The following is a 14625-nucleotide window of genomic DNA, read 5'->3' as shown; positions in this document are numbered from 1 at the left end:
CATTGCTCCCTCCCTCCCAGTTTCCTGTGTGGAAGGGGCTCTCCTTCTAGGTCTACTCCTCCCACTCCACCAGCGCTAAGTCAGAAAGCTGACTACAGGCGAGGAGTTCCTTTCCTTTCTGAAGCACTTTTCTGTGCGTCTCACACCCTTGTTCTCTGCATATATCTCACCCCCAAAAAAAGTCTTATGTTCATGGAGATGGGGGTTAAGGAATTCCATGTGCAGTTATGCTGCCTGAAATTAGATATGTATTCCCGTCTTCAACAATTTCATTTGCAAATATGATACAGAAACTAAACAGCGTTAACTGAATTTGACATGTCATGCTGTGCTTGTGGAACATAGTATCATATTTTTTTGACACATGTTCTAAAATGTTGCCAAACCCTTTGCGCATATTATAAAGAATGTTCCTCCATATTACCTAAGAGGGTACTTGATCAGGTGTTATAACATAGCCCAAGAGGGGCCACAGAGTTTGTTGGCTTTTGTTGTACGTCAGGACCGATTTACGTAATTGATTAAGTTACATAATCCACACACCTTCTCTTGGCCTTAATTGGCTGCTGATTGAAAGAAATCCACAAAAACCTGCTGACACCATGGTGTTTAGGGGCTGTGTGTCTGGGCCTACGTTATGTTCTATGTTAAAGGTTTTTTAAAGATTTTTTTGTTAAAAAATTATTACAAGACCATTGTAAATCCCTTCCTATCATTGGAAAAGGCTCACTGACGTGTTGACTCACCCTCTGTCTTTGTTTATAGTCTTAAATTCTGGTTTCATAATATTCAGTTGACTGGCCGGCACTCTGTACCAAAACATAGTATAGCTGTACAATAATTCAAGCTCATTGGTTGAAAATTGGTTCTAATTGCCACAGCCAAGGGTGTTTAAACGTCGGCGCGTTTACCGAGAAGGGGGAGGTATAAACAGTGTTGTGGTTTAAAGGTGTTTGTTGCTGCTATTCCTCTCTTGACCGTTAGAAATCCGAAAATTACATATTGTACTTTTAAACAAGTTAGGCATCACTCAAAATCCTATTTTTTGTCAGTGAACCTGTAAATGATTATATATAAATATAATTTACACAAATATAACACTGACAAATGTGAATTGAATAAGAATGACGGGCGGCCATTCAACATACCACTGAAACAAATTCATTTGTTGTAAAAATCAGGATACAGAATCATAACTTTATTTTTCAAAGGTAACGCGTATAGCAGAGACATCCGGTAGTTCCTAACTCAGTAACTCAGAAACATTCCAAGATGCATGAGTCCGCAATCATTTACATGATCTTACTACATTCTTTACTTCTTCAACAAACGTTATAATTACAGTTAGAGCTACAATACACTATACAGTTTTTTACGTTGTAAATTAAGTATGAACTGCGTCGCCCCAGTGCTACACCTTTCTTAATGTGAATTACACAAATAAATTACTTATTTAGTGGGAAACAAACAGCGCATTATCTACAATTAAAGTCATCATGCGTACGGTGCGCGTGTCGTGCGTGCCGTGCGTGCCGGGTCAGGACGTAGCTACGTTACAGAATGGTGGCTGCGTGAGTCGTTCTGTCATTAACGTTAGTCTACCATAACTCCAGAGCAAACTATTTTGCCAAAAATTACATTTAAATTATTTTAAACTCTTGGAGGTATCAGCAAAATCAGAGGTGCTTTATATATGGCGGCTGCAGGCGTTACCCCCAAATGTAGTAAGGACTACTAGTAGTATACACCTAGTAAGCTCTGTTCTGCTGCGACTAGCTAAGTTAGCTAGTCTGTCTGGTGGTGTCAACTTTGTATCGATAGTGGAAACGAGGCGAATAAATTAGTGATGCTATTTAGCAGCTTTGCATTATCCTTCTAAAGTCTATCTGTCTATTATTGCGTCTTGCTGGATTGAAGTCAGTGTAGCTAAGGTTGCATAAATACAAACATGACTGGCCTGGTTGTGACATTGTTGGATACCTCTGCAGTAATCGTGACTGACTGTAGAATATCTGCATATTGCTGGTGTGTGCTTGCTTGCTACTCAAGTTTGATTAGCGAACTAGGTTGAGAAACACGTTGTTTTGATGTTTGGAATAATGGCCATTACTATTGTCATATATAACTTACTGAGTAACTAATACACAATCTGACAAACTGAATCGTGTACTGTGTGTCTGCAGTGCCATCCAATTCACACCATTGTTGACCAGTGGCTTTTCTCGGTGTCATGTGATGCCGTCATCAGGTAGCGATTTACCTAATTAACTTTTACAGTAAATTAATTATTGTTGGCCCCTTCTCGATTTCCTCTTTTATGGCATATTTGTCTCACTGAATTTTTTCATATCTTCAGACAAATATTAGACAAAGACAACCTGGCTACACGCAAAACTATTATTTCTCTTATTTAAATTCTCAAACACCCATATCACCCATGTGGAGAGGTAATTGCCGCTTAAACTGAATTATTTGCTATCAGTCTTTGACGTCGCTATGGAGGATTTTTGGCCCACTCTTCAGCTTTAATGAAGACATTAAGTAGGTTTTTGTGCATGCTCATTTCTGGTCCTGCCACAACATCTCTATTGGATTCAGATCAGGACTTTGGCTAGACCACTCCAAAAATTTAATTTTGATTATTTTAAGTCAATCAGATGTAGACTTGCTTTTGTGTTTCAGATCAGCTTCAGCTCATGTGATCACCATGTTTGAATTGTAGTATTATGTTCTTACAGTGAAATGCTCTATTTGACTTACACCCAAAATAATGGGACCCGTATCATTCAAATAGTTCTTGAATGATTTGATCATCAAAGTTTTGATCATTTGGAGCTAGTCACTCATTGCTTTATTCCATTTTGATTACTGTTCTGGGGTCACCCCTCATTCAGGTAAATTTTATAGGTAGCAAGTTTATTTGCACCATTGTGCTTTTGAAACACTAACCAAACACATGGTATACTATCTGCTGCTAATTATAGAACACAAGGTAGCCCTTGTGAGTAAGGTTTCAGAGGCAACTGGCTAAATAGCCAACACAACAATATAATTTGGGAGCACATGTGAAAGGTGTTATGCATTTAAATAACATTTTCTTTTATAAAATAAAAATAATAATACTGTTGCATTAGGCTAATTCATTCTAATAAAATGCCTCTTGGAACTGGAATGACCGAGTTTGCTAAATTGAACCTTTACAGCTCCAGATAGATACATTACTGTAGCATTCTGTGTTATATTTATACTTTTTTTTTTTTTTTTACCTCATTTGAAGGCAAGAGCTGACAGGTCACACTTGACAGGGAGACTCTGCTTGCCGATGTGTTTGGCGTCTATAGAAAACTTTGCTCCAAGCATCCAAAAGGTATGACCAAAGTATGACTTTAAGGGGCAAGGCCATCTACTACTCCTGTTGTTCTGATGGTTTCTCTTCAGGATTTGAGAAGTACTTTCCCAATGGCAAGAATGGGCCTAAAAGCTCTGAGCCCAAAACAGCCAATGCAGAGGCTAAAGGTATGCCTTTACATTCATTCTGCACTGACAGCCTTGACAGATATATTCATTGAATGGTAAGCAATAGGTACCCTTTAGCGGTGAAAATAGCAAGCATTGTTGGGCTGAATGGACTCATTATTGTCTCCCACCTAATAGAATCAGTGGGATTCAATTCCTTTGTTAGTTCGTTCATTCATTTGTGCATTCCTTCTTACGTCAGTGCGCATTGGGTACACATCTAGCAGGTGCCAGTAAGTCTTTAAAAAATGTTTTGATTTTTATTTTAGCCATCATGTAATGGCTGAGCTACAATGCGCTAATTCAGAAGAGATTAAGTTTGTTTGTTTACTTATAAAGTTTACTGTTTATATACTGACTTAACTTTGTATAATTTGTATTTATTAGATGGCTATCAGTGTAGTTATATCATAAACTTAAACATACCGGCCTATAGAACCTGTTAACATATCAGTTCCTAAACAGTTATAGATTGCTCACTAGTTAGCTAGGTAGATGAATGCAGTTTTTTAAATGCAGAACATCCTTGGACATTGTACATTGTACATGTAATGTTAGCTGAGGATATAGCCTAGACAATAAAACTTGTAAGTTCCTGAACTCATGAGCATTTTTTATTTTATTACAATGTATTCCTGGCAAGAAAACAGCAGCATTATCTTTTTTTGTGATCAAATGTTTTTTTTTTTCCATTCAACAGAATATTGAACAGATTTCCCCCCCCCCCCCCCTTCCTTGGCGACACCATGGATAAATCAAACATCAACACCAGCATCATCTTAATCAGTAGGTCAACAACTGGTTTAACCATTTAACCAGTTACCGACTACTTATCTACCACCTAGCAACACCCTAGTAACCACCTAACAGCACCCAAGCAAACACCTAGCAGCACCCAGCAACCACCTACAAACTCTCTAGCATCCACCTACCAAACATTAGCGGGAGCAGCAATAGTCCACCAATTTGCAGCAATCACACTACATTTTCTTTAGGAAATGCTCATCACTAGTTGGTATATATATTTAGAATTTGTACTTTGGTTCTTTATTACCATAGTTAACTTTCACTGGTGTTTTACTCTCTGCATCTTTACATGCCGGGAATGTTGTTTGTGCGCTTGCTCATATTAATTATGCCAATGCATTAAGCTATACCGAGAGAGTTACATCATGCATTGTACTTGCATTGTAAGTTGCTCTGGATATGAGCGTCTGCTAAATCAAGGTAATCCTTAGCTAAACTGTACTTCCCTCTAGGGTCTTTCAACAGACTGCTCTCTGGTTATGGGTTTGCACTTTGTTGTACGTCGCTCTGGATACGAGCGTCTGCCAAATGTGTGTGAAGGAACTACTACAAGGTTTTTTACAATCGGGTTGTAACTCTTTTTTTTAGTGATTGGATTGTACAGTGGATTGTTCCTGATATGACAAAATTGGTAGCTAGCTGCAAAATAACTTCACCAGGTTCTAAGCTCTCCTAATCATCAATAGCAATGCCACTGCTCCACTTGTCCCTCAGCCATTGAAATCGGAGGTGACAACACTGCATCATTGGTGGGGGACAACATGCTTACTATTTATTTGTCATGTTATGTTATGTGATGTTAGGTTTTATTTGTATTTAGCTATGGAAGTTCTGATCATTCAGATTTCTCACAAAAAATATGGCATGTTTACAAGGTGTCAGGCTGATGGAGAGATCTGATTTCTCATTGATCTGTTCTTGCAGAGGCAAAGCCAACCAATGTACAAGGAGCTACTGAAAGGCCAGCAGGAGCTGGTGGGGGAGGAGGAGGAAGAGGAGGGAGGAGAGAAGGCAGGGAAGAGTCAGCTTGGTGGAAGTGTTTGTCAAAGGTTGAAATATGACTCAAACCAAGGAGATATGAAAAACACTCTTGTATATACCTGGCAACCCCGTTGCTAAGAGGCCACAGCTCTGCATTTAAATAAGGTTTCAGTTACCAGCTTACACTCCATTACATTACAATACATGTCATTTGGCTGACACTTTTATCTAAAGCGACTTACAGTTGATTAGACTAAGCAGGAGACAATCCTCCCCTGGAGCAATGCAGGGTTAAGAGCCTTGCTCAAGGGCCCAACGGCTGTGCGGATCTTATTGTGGCTTACTGCTGATCAAACCACCGACCTTGCGGGTCCCAGTCATGTGCCTTAACCACTACGCTACAGCCCGCCCACTCCAAATAATGATTTTATCTACAGTCAGTTAAACTATAAGGTGACATCTGGGCCCTGAAGTGCTGGCATTGGAAATCTTGTGTTTTACCTGATAGTCTTGTTTCGTATTTTATAAGAGGTTTTGTGGAAATTCCTGAGGTGGTGGCATTACAGGACCCAGAATAGCTTTACTTTTTGGCCTTTGTTTCTGCTTTGTCCTCACCATCTGTCCCCATTTTGTGAAGGGGGATGTGCCCTGGGACGACAAGGACGACAGCATTGAATTAGGCGTGTCTCGTTTTGACTTTCTTACGCTTAACCTATGAACTCAAGCGCAGCCATTCTCAACATTAAGTCCTCTCTCTGCAGGTGGACTGGCTGGACGTGATTAACAAGTGCTATAATGAAGTCACTTTCACCCCTGGAAAGACACCAGTTGCTGGAGTGAGTTTATTCAGTGTTTTTATTGTACTCTTTCGCATGTTTTGCCAGAATTCTGTGAAAGGTCTCTTGACATGATTAGTTGAAATTGAAAGGGCCTGGAAGTTATCTGTCACAAATACTTAATATATTACAAATAATACAGAACGTCCAGAATGTCAGATGTATTCACATTTATTGTCTACTGCGTGCTACTTAGGTCAGCCGTGTTTTACTAAAGGTCAACTTAATAACTGACATTCTAAATCAATAATAATTGTATTGGTAATATTGATGAACATTGCTTGCTTGTGATTATGTTGAGGGCTGTACTGTTGACATACTAATGTCATGGTGATTAATAAAGTATACCTGACCTCATTTCATCTGCTGAGCTCTTTGCCCAGATCTGATAATGCTTCTTATCAGTATCTCTGGGCCAAATGTGCAGTTACACAACCCTTCTGCTCTCTGACATAATTTCCTTTCATTACCTAGCAGTACATGTGGTTCAACATCGTCAGCGTGCAGACTTTTGAGCGTAACCTGGAGATGGCGCAGGTGGAAATGGGTATCGAGGGGGAGCACAAGCTGTCAGTGGTCTATGCTAATCGGATGGACGGGTGAGACTGGGTCACTTGTGGCAAATTTGTGATGGTGTATCTAAATTAGTCTTTGATTTTCTCAACAAAACTTTCAATCTTCAGTCATTCATTCACCCCACTGACCTGCCGTAATGACCAGAGGTAATGTCTGGCCTAAATGATTAAATCAACCAAGCAATATAATGAAAATATAATCCAATGTACAAAATAGAGTTAGCTTTAGTTCCCTGTGCAGAGAACTAAAGCTAACTCACCACAAGGGGGTGATAGTGATCCACTGTCTTTCAGTTTATGGGTTACCTCATCAGTCCTCATTCACAAATTACACCTTCCTCTTCCTACCGTCGCAATAGTTGGGTTTATTTCTTTAGAATAGGAGCAGTATTGCACTTAACTGAGAAAATTGAGTTTATTGAAGGCCTTTAACATAAGCCTTTCACACGACCATTCTCATTTCCCACAGACCAAAAACACTACACAGCTTATCCAGCTTTAGTTTATTATACAGTAAGGTTTGTCAGTTAGGTGTGGTGTCTGAGCAAGTCTGCTGGATTGCCGTATGTGCCATAGTGATAAAGGATTAAACACTACACTCACTTAGAGCCTGCAGTCCCCTTGGACTGAATTGTTTCACCTGTTTCTGCTGCAGGGACTGGAAGCTCTGCTCTGCTGTTGGCATCAATCCCTCTGATTAATTAAAACATCTAGCAAACTTTGTTGATTACTGCTCGGCGTAGTTTGGACAAGGCACTTTGATCAACGTTGAATTGATTCTGTAGAAATTGTTTTTCTGTCGACTGGCTAGACAGCATATAATCTGTTTGAACTTTGTCTGTCTTAGGCTGGGTGTTCTCCTCACAAACTTACTCACTTATAAATATTTGGCATAATGATTTACAAGTTGATAAGCAATCAAGTTTTTTCTTAGCTTTGTTCTGCGGTAAACAAGGGAAATAGTGATGAGTGATGTACAGAGTGTACTTATATAGAAGAAGTTTACAATCAGGTTCAGGCTATTAGTGAGCAATTATGTCATACTTCAAATATGGCAAGTACTTAAGTCATTCTTAAGTATAGTGAATACTTCAGTCATATTTCATTAAAGCACTTAAAGGTACAATAGGTAATTTCAAACTTCTAACAGTCAAAAGAGGAATTGCAGCAACAAACACGCTCAAACCACAACACTGTTTATCCCACCCCTTCTCTGTGAACTTGCTGACATTGAAACGCCATTGGCTGTGGCAATTAGAACCAATTTTCAACCAGTGAGCTTGAATTATTGTACAGCTATACAATGTTTTGGTACAGAGTGCCGGCCCATCAACTGCATATTTTGAAAACATTTGTAACAATGTTTTAACACAAAAATCTTACCTATTTTACCTTTAAGGCATCATATCCAAAAGCAACAACACACATAAACATTGAATATACATTATATTTCAATGGGCAGGCTGTGCTGTTTTATCAGCCCTTTCAGTTACTTAATCAGAGGTGCTTCATCCTTTGAAGCATAGGTTTAAAAAAAGGTTTTTTCCAAGGTCACTGTCACTGTTCTCGAGCTACCAGTAGTGATTGTTACATCAGTCACATATTTTGTGATTTTATGCCTTATAAAGGGTTAAATAACCCTCCCCTCCCCCCAGGTCCTTCTTAGTCCAGCTGGTGCCCTCTCTGGTTTTAGCCACCTTCGTGATGACCTCACTGCGGCGTGTTGCCCGGGGAATAGGGGGCCTTTTCAGCATGCGCAACACCACCGCCAAGGTGCTGCGGGACGAGATTGGCGTCAAGTTCAAGGACGTGGCAGGGTGCGAGGAGGGCAAACTGGAGATCATGGAGTTTGTCAACTTCCTCAAGAAACCCCAAGCAGTACCAGGACCTGGGAGCCAAGATCCCCAAAGTGAGAGGAGAGGGGAGGCTTGCATACATGCACTGAAGCCAGCACAGATACGGAGAGAGAAACACTGACACTCCCGCTATGATTCTGAAACCAGTACAGACGCAGATGAAGAGAGGCTAGATGCTGAAACTGACACACGAGCAGTCAGGTCTCAGAGAGTTCTACAGCCACTCTCATTCTCTCTGAAGCTATCCTTTCCCATTGTCTCCTGTCATATTCCTCTTCCCTCTTCACCTCTCCTGGTCCTCAGGGAGCCATTCTCACCGGGCCCCCTGGCACAGGGAAGACTCTGCTGGCCAAGGCCACTGCCGGGGAGGCCAACGTGCCCTTCATCACTGTCAACGGCTCCGAGTTCGTAGAGATGTACGTGGGCGTGGGGCCAGCCAGAGTGAGTGAAATTTATACAAAATGTAATTTAACCTTTATTTAAACCAAGTAGGTTAACTGAGAACTGGGCTCTGTTTTGCAGTCAGAAAAAGAGAATTGAGAATCAAAGGAATATATGAGATTGTGTAGCCAATCAGATTTAGGGCTGATTCCACGGACACAGCCTGTTATTTGGGCCAGTCAGAGATGAAAGCAGTGTTTGCTTGATTGTAAGAGTGGTGTTTGTTTGTAAACCGACTGGTTAGTTGATGGGTCAATTATTGTACATTTGTGTACAAGGTACTTTTAGATTAACCGTGTGTGAGATTTATATCAAAAAGTAGCAAAACGTAATTTTCAGTTTTGATCCGTTTGTATTGCATAAGCCCAAAGTGTTTGTTCTGACCAAATGAGCCTGTATGGGTATTTTTCTCAGTTGACCTGGTGAAGGCCTGGAATTCAGGAAGGGGTGTACGCTCTGCGTGCGATTGTTCTGCTGGGTGCTGGTTCGTCGGTTTCAACCTCGCCCTGTTTTATCTCCAGGTCCGTGCCCTGTTTGTTTTGGCCCGTAAAAACGCCCCCTGCATCCTGTTCATCGACGAGATCGATGCCGTGGGGCGAAAGAGAGGCGTGGGAATCGGGGGTACAGCCAGCGAGAAAACACGCTCAACCAGCTGCTGGTGGAGATGGATGGTGAGGATAGTTTCAATATGAGATGCAATCATGCAACGTTTAATGACCGTAAAGCATTAAATCAGTCAAAGGAGAGAGAGAACAGTGAGAGAACTATACTTCCCGTATGCCTTTTCCTTTCTCAGGGTTCAACACTGCCACCAACGTTGTGGTTCTGGCAGGAACCAACAGGCCTGACATCCTGGACCCTGCCCTCATGAGACCTGGTCGTTTTGACCGACAGATATATATTGGTAAAAACTCATCTGTACCTTTGGTTAATATTCTCATATAACCAGATAGCCCCACCAAGGCACATCATCTCTTTTACAAGGGAGATCTTCCCAGGAGAGCAGCACAATACGTCAATACAGTCACACCATAACAGACATTAGTGATACACAAAGGATAAGACCCATTGTTAAAAAAACTAATTACAGTCTTCCTGCAGTGCTTCCTGGGATTTATTTCAGTTTAATGATGGTCTTTAGGCTCATTGTGTTCTGGAGGTCATTCCAGGACCCAGATGCCAGACAGCTCATTACAGCGCATGTTACGTTGAAGGGCCTCCGGACATCAAGGGCAGGGCGTCCATTTTTAAGGTTCACCTTCGGCCTCTCAAGCTCCCCTCGGAGATGGACAAAGACACTCTGGCCTGGAAGATGGCTGCCCTCGCGCCAGGGTTTTCAGGTGAGGCGAGGCGTGGCCTCAGAGATCTTCCCACGGCTCAAAAATGAAAATGAAAATTGTTATGAAGCCGTCCTATGTATTTGAACCCCCCCTCGGGAGGTCAACTTTGTTTTTAATAAGAAAAATCTACATAAATTATCACATTGGTTCATTTTGAGAAAGAGAGAGAGGAGGAAAAAAGCCTTTGAGAGGGGGCTAAAAGAAAACAGACAACATTAATTAAAGATAAACATTGGAAGAAAAAAGAAAAAGTGTGGATTGTGGGACTTGTGGGTGCACAATTGTGTAGACATGCGGACACGTAGAACAACAGGCGGGTGAATAGACAGACAGGTGGACAGACAGGTGGGTGAATAGACAGACGGATGGACAGACAGGTGGGTGAATAGACAGACAGACAGATGGACAGACAAGTGGGTAGATAAGGCAGGATAGTTGACTGGGAGCCTTGACTGGGTAGCATGGAAGAGCGAATAATATTAATGACACATTCCTAAATACAGAAGAAGAAAAAAACGAACAGTAGTAAAAGGAAAAATATTCCTGATTGTGGATGGGCTGGATTGGGATATGGTATTGCATGGAGAGTGTTTCTGGATATATTTGAGTACATGTTATGTATATGTCAAGGGTGGAGTTGGGGGGATTAGTCAACAGGCAAATTAAATGATGTATGAGCTTTGGTGCTGGTGTGAGATTATTTCCATGGATATGTGCACTTTGAGAAGGTTTAACCATTGTGTTATGTTTATTGTGTTTCTTGTTTCTTGGGGCCAGTATTCATGCGTGTCTCATTCCTGTGCTGTTGTGGCAGGTGCAGACATTGCTAACCTGTGCAATGAAGCAGCATTGATCGCGGCTCGACACCTTTCTGACACGATCTCCCAGAAGCACTTTTCTCCCAGGCCATCGAGCGTGTGATTGGAGGTAAGAGGCCAATCACGGCTCTGCACGTCCTTGTGACTGGTGGCTTTTTCCAGGTTTGTGGGATGAGGGTCAGCAGGGTGTAACCTTCATAAAGTGTGTGAGAAGTGGCTCATCGCTGACTAACAGTGGCCTTTCTGGAGGAGCATTGAGTTAATGATGAAAGGACAACTTTCGTCCTTCAGTTTGGCTTTTATTCTTCTCCCCCGTGAGCATAGTTTAGAGGCCTCAGCAATCACATAATGTAGCCTGCCAAACTATTTGTCAATGTGTAGCGTAATGAACCTCAGTATAGAGAGTATGTGTATTTAAGTTATCGTGCCTTGTCCGGTCTTGAGAAGAAGGCCCAGACGTGTGTATATAAGTGAAGTTATCATGCCTTGTCAGGTCTTGAGAAGAAGGTCCAGATGTGTGTATTTAAGTGAAGTTATTGTGTCTTATCAGGTCTTGAGAAGAAGACCCAGATGTGTGTATATAAGTGAAGTTATCGTGCCTTGTCAGGCCTTGATAAGAACGCCCAGATGTGTGTATTTAAGTGAAGTTTCCGTGCCTTATCAGGTCTTGAGAAGAAGTCCCAAGTCCTCCAGCCGGAAGAGAAGAAGAAGGTGGCCTATCACAAGGCAGGACACGCTGTAGCGGGGTGGTTCCTGGAGCATGCTGACCCCCTGCTGAAGGTGTGCCCTTTCAGTACCCCAAAATACTGTGGACAAAATGTTACCACTGTTTACAGTCCATCCTGAGTAGTATAACTAAAGATGAAAATATGAGAGACTTTAATGTTATATTATTTATTCATCAAACATTTTGGTTAAACATTTGTCAAGCCTGTTTCTTGCTGTTCTATGTTCAAACCTTCTCACTCCAGCTCTGTATTTGTATGTTTGTGCATGTGTCTGTGTGTGTGTGTGTGTGTGTGTGTGTGTGTGTGCGTATGTGTGCAAGTGTGTGTATGTGCACATGCCCATGCCTGTGTGTGTGTCCACGTCCGTGTCTGTGTGTGTGTGTGCGTATGTGTGCAAGTGTGTGTATGTGCACATGCCCATGCCTGTGTGTGTGTCCATGTCCGTGTGTGTGTGTGTGTGTGTGTGTGTGTGTGTGCGTGTGCGTGTGCGTGTTTGTGTATGTGTTTCTACACACGTGTATGGTGTATGTGTCCACAGATCATGCAGTTTGGGATGAACGAGAAGGTGGGCCAGGTGTCCTTTGACCTCCCTCGACCGGGCGAGATGGTTCTGGAGAAGCCCTACAGCGAGGCCACCGCCTGCCTCATCGACACGGAGGTGCACCACCTCATCACTGCGGCCTACGAGCGAACCCAGGCCCTGCTGGGTGAGCAGAAGGCTGAGTGGAGAAGGTAAGAGCCCAGGCCCTGCTGGGTGAGCAGAATGCTGAGTGGAGAAGGTAAGAGCCCAGGCCCTGCTGGGTGAGCAGAAGGCTGAGGTGGAGAAGGTAAGAGCCCAGGCCCTGCTGGGTGAGCAGAAGGCTGAGTGGAGAAGGTAAGAGCCCAGGCCCTGTTGGGTGAGCAGAAGGCTGAGTGCAGAAGGTAAGTGCCCAGGCCCTGCTGGGTGAGCAGAAGGCTGAGTGGAGAAGGTAAGAGCACAGGCCCTGCTGGGTGAGCAGAAGGCTGAGGTGGAGAAGGTAAGAGCACAGGCCCTGCTGAGCGAGCAGAAGGCTGAGGTGGAGAAGGTAAGAGCCCAGGCCCTGCTGGGTGAGCAGAAGGCTGAGTGGAGAAGGTAAGAGCACAGGCCCTGCTGGGCGAGCAGAAGGCTGAGGTGGAGAAGGTAAGTGCCCAGGGCCTGCGCATTACGTACCTGAGGGAGAGTCACTGCTACTGGACCAGAGTTACAATTACACCTAGAGGAGACATCTATGCTGTGCGTCTGGGCAGACTTCTCTTGTGTAACTGCATTAATGTGTGTTCAATACAGAAGGGAGAAAAAAAATTAATCTGTATTAACCCTTTCAATCTTTTCAACCAATCAAAATGACTGCTATACTATTGTTTTGAGCCCCTATTAAAACCCTACTATGAATGTGTGCACTGTAATGTGGCCTCTCCGCCACCAGGTGGCGCTCCGCCTTCTGGAGAAGGAGGTCCTGGACAAGAACGACATGGTGGAGATGCTGTGGCCCCGGCCTTTCGCAGAGAAGCCCACGTACGAGGATTTTGTGGAGGGGACGGGAGGCCTGGAGGAGGACACCAGCCTGCCAGAGGGGCTGAAGGGCTGGAACATTTACTGATTAATTTTGCTTCTGTGAAGTGGATGTTTTACTGTAATCTGGGGTGAAATGCACGCGTTGGCATAATACACATCTTAAATCAAATAGAGGTAAAAGTAGGCTGGGCTCTAACATCACAGACAGAGCCCTGGTTTACTGCACAGACTGGACTCTGACTCTGACTGTGCTCCTAGCAGGGTTTACTGCACAGTCTGGACTCTGACTCTGACTGTGCTCCTAGCCGGGTTTACTGCACAGTCTGGACTCTGACTCTGACTGTGCTCCTAGCAGGGTTTACTGCCGGACTCTGACTCTGACTGCTCCTAGCAGGGTTTACTGCACAGACTGGACCCTGACTCTGACTCTGACTGTGCTCCTAGCAGGGTTTACTGCACAGTCTGGATGCCTGTGGAACTGGCTGAGATTGGAGTTGCTCCAGTCACAGCCAGCCTTGGTAAACATTTGATCTGTTTTGTAGTCCCAAAGCCAAACCATGGTTAATATTATGCTCTGCTTCAGAGTTTATAATTATTTTTTGTTCCATTGTGAAATATATTTTTGACTGCAAAATGTGAAATATATATATATTTAAAACACCAGTGAATGAAGGCCTGGGCCTGCTCCTTTGGGGTCTAAGTATTGAATTTCAACCTGTCTTTTCAGGGAATGCTATAATATACTATAGGAGGAGAGGTGAATACTAGGTCGATTAGGACTATTCCTTATTGTAACAGCTGCAAGTATACAGCTGCTATTGTGTGCAGAGCTGGACCAGACACAGAGATCAGTCCTCTAAAAAGCCATTTTCACATGGACTGTGACATCGCAGAACAGGAGCGCATACTTTGTTCACCTTTAATAAAAAATAAAAATCTCTGCAATAACCAATCCAGAAATTCCTGCTGTTGTATGATTTTATACATAGTAAATTAACATTTTATGTCCTGAAAAATTTGAATTTGATCATTGTTTCAGGGCAGGGGCGGTATTGCTGTTGTGGTAAAGGTTTAATGAGTGCACTAAACATGTGAATGTAAATAATGTGACTTCCGTGATGAATGCTCAGATGCACTGGGATCTCCTGACACACGTGTAGCCTGCACTAAGGAGGAAACGCGTCCTTAGTGAT

The 14625-nt window shown here is 42.8% G+C and overlaps 1 protein-coding gene across 1 annotated transcript; it reads left to right on the top strand.

The window, feature by feature from the left end:
* Window positions 1–4214: 4214 nt before the first annotated feature.
* On the top strand, window positions 4215–14361 carry LOC133137000 (AFG3-like protein 2). Its single transcript, XM_061254942.1, is given in 16 exon segments — window positions 4215–4302; window positions 5248–6140; window positions 6618–6739; window positions 8371–8581; window positions 8583–8624; window positions 8875–9012; window positions 9534–9624; window positions 9627–9683; window positions 9809–9916; window positions 10227–10352; window positions 11167–11246; window positions 11249–11279; window positions 11835–11950; window positions 12437–12616; window positions 12900–12914; window positions 13344–14361. Coding segments are annotated over 14 exon segments (1488 nt in total). The 5' UTR covers window positions 4215–4302; window positions 5248–6140; window positions 6618–6620; the 3' UTR covers window positions 13518–14361.
* The last annotated feature ends 264 nt before the right edge of the window (window positions 14362–14625 follow it).

The sequence above is a fragment of the Conger conger genome, chromosome 9, assembly GCF_963514075.1.
Source record: "Conger conger chromosome 9, fConCon1.1, whole genome shotgun sequence".
Taxonomy (NCBI): domain Eukaryota; kingdom Metazoa; phylum Chordata; class Actinopteri; order Anguilliformes; family Congridae; genus Conger; species Conger conger.
This window is presented reverse-complemented; position numbering and strand designations above follow the sequence as displayed.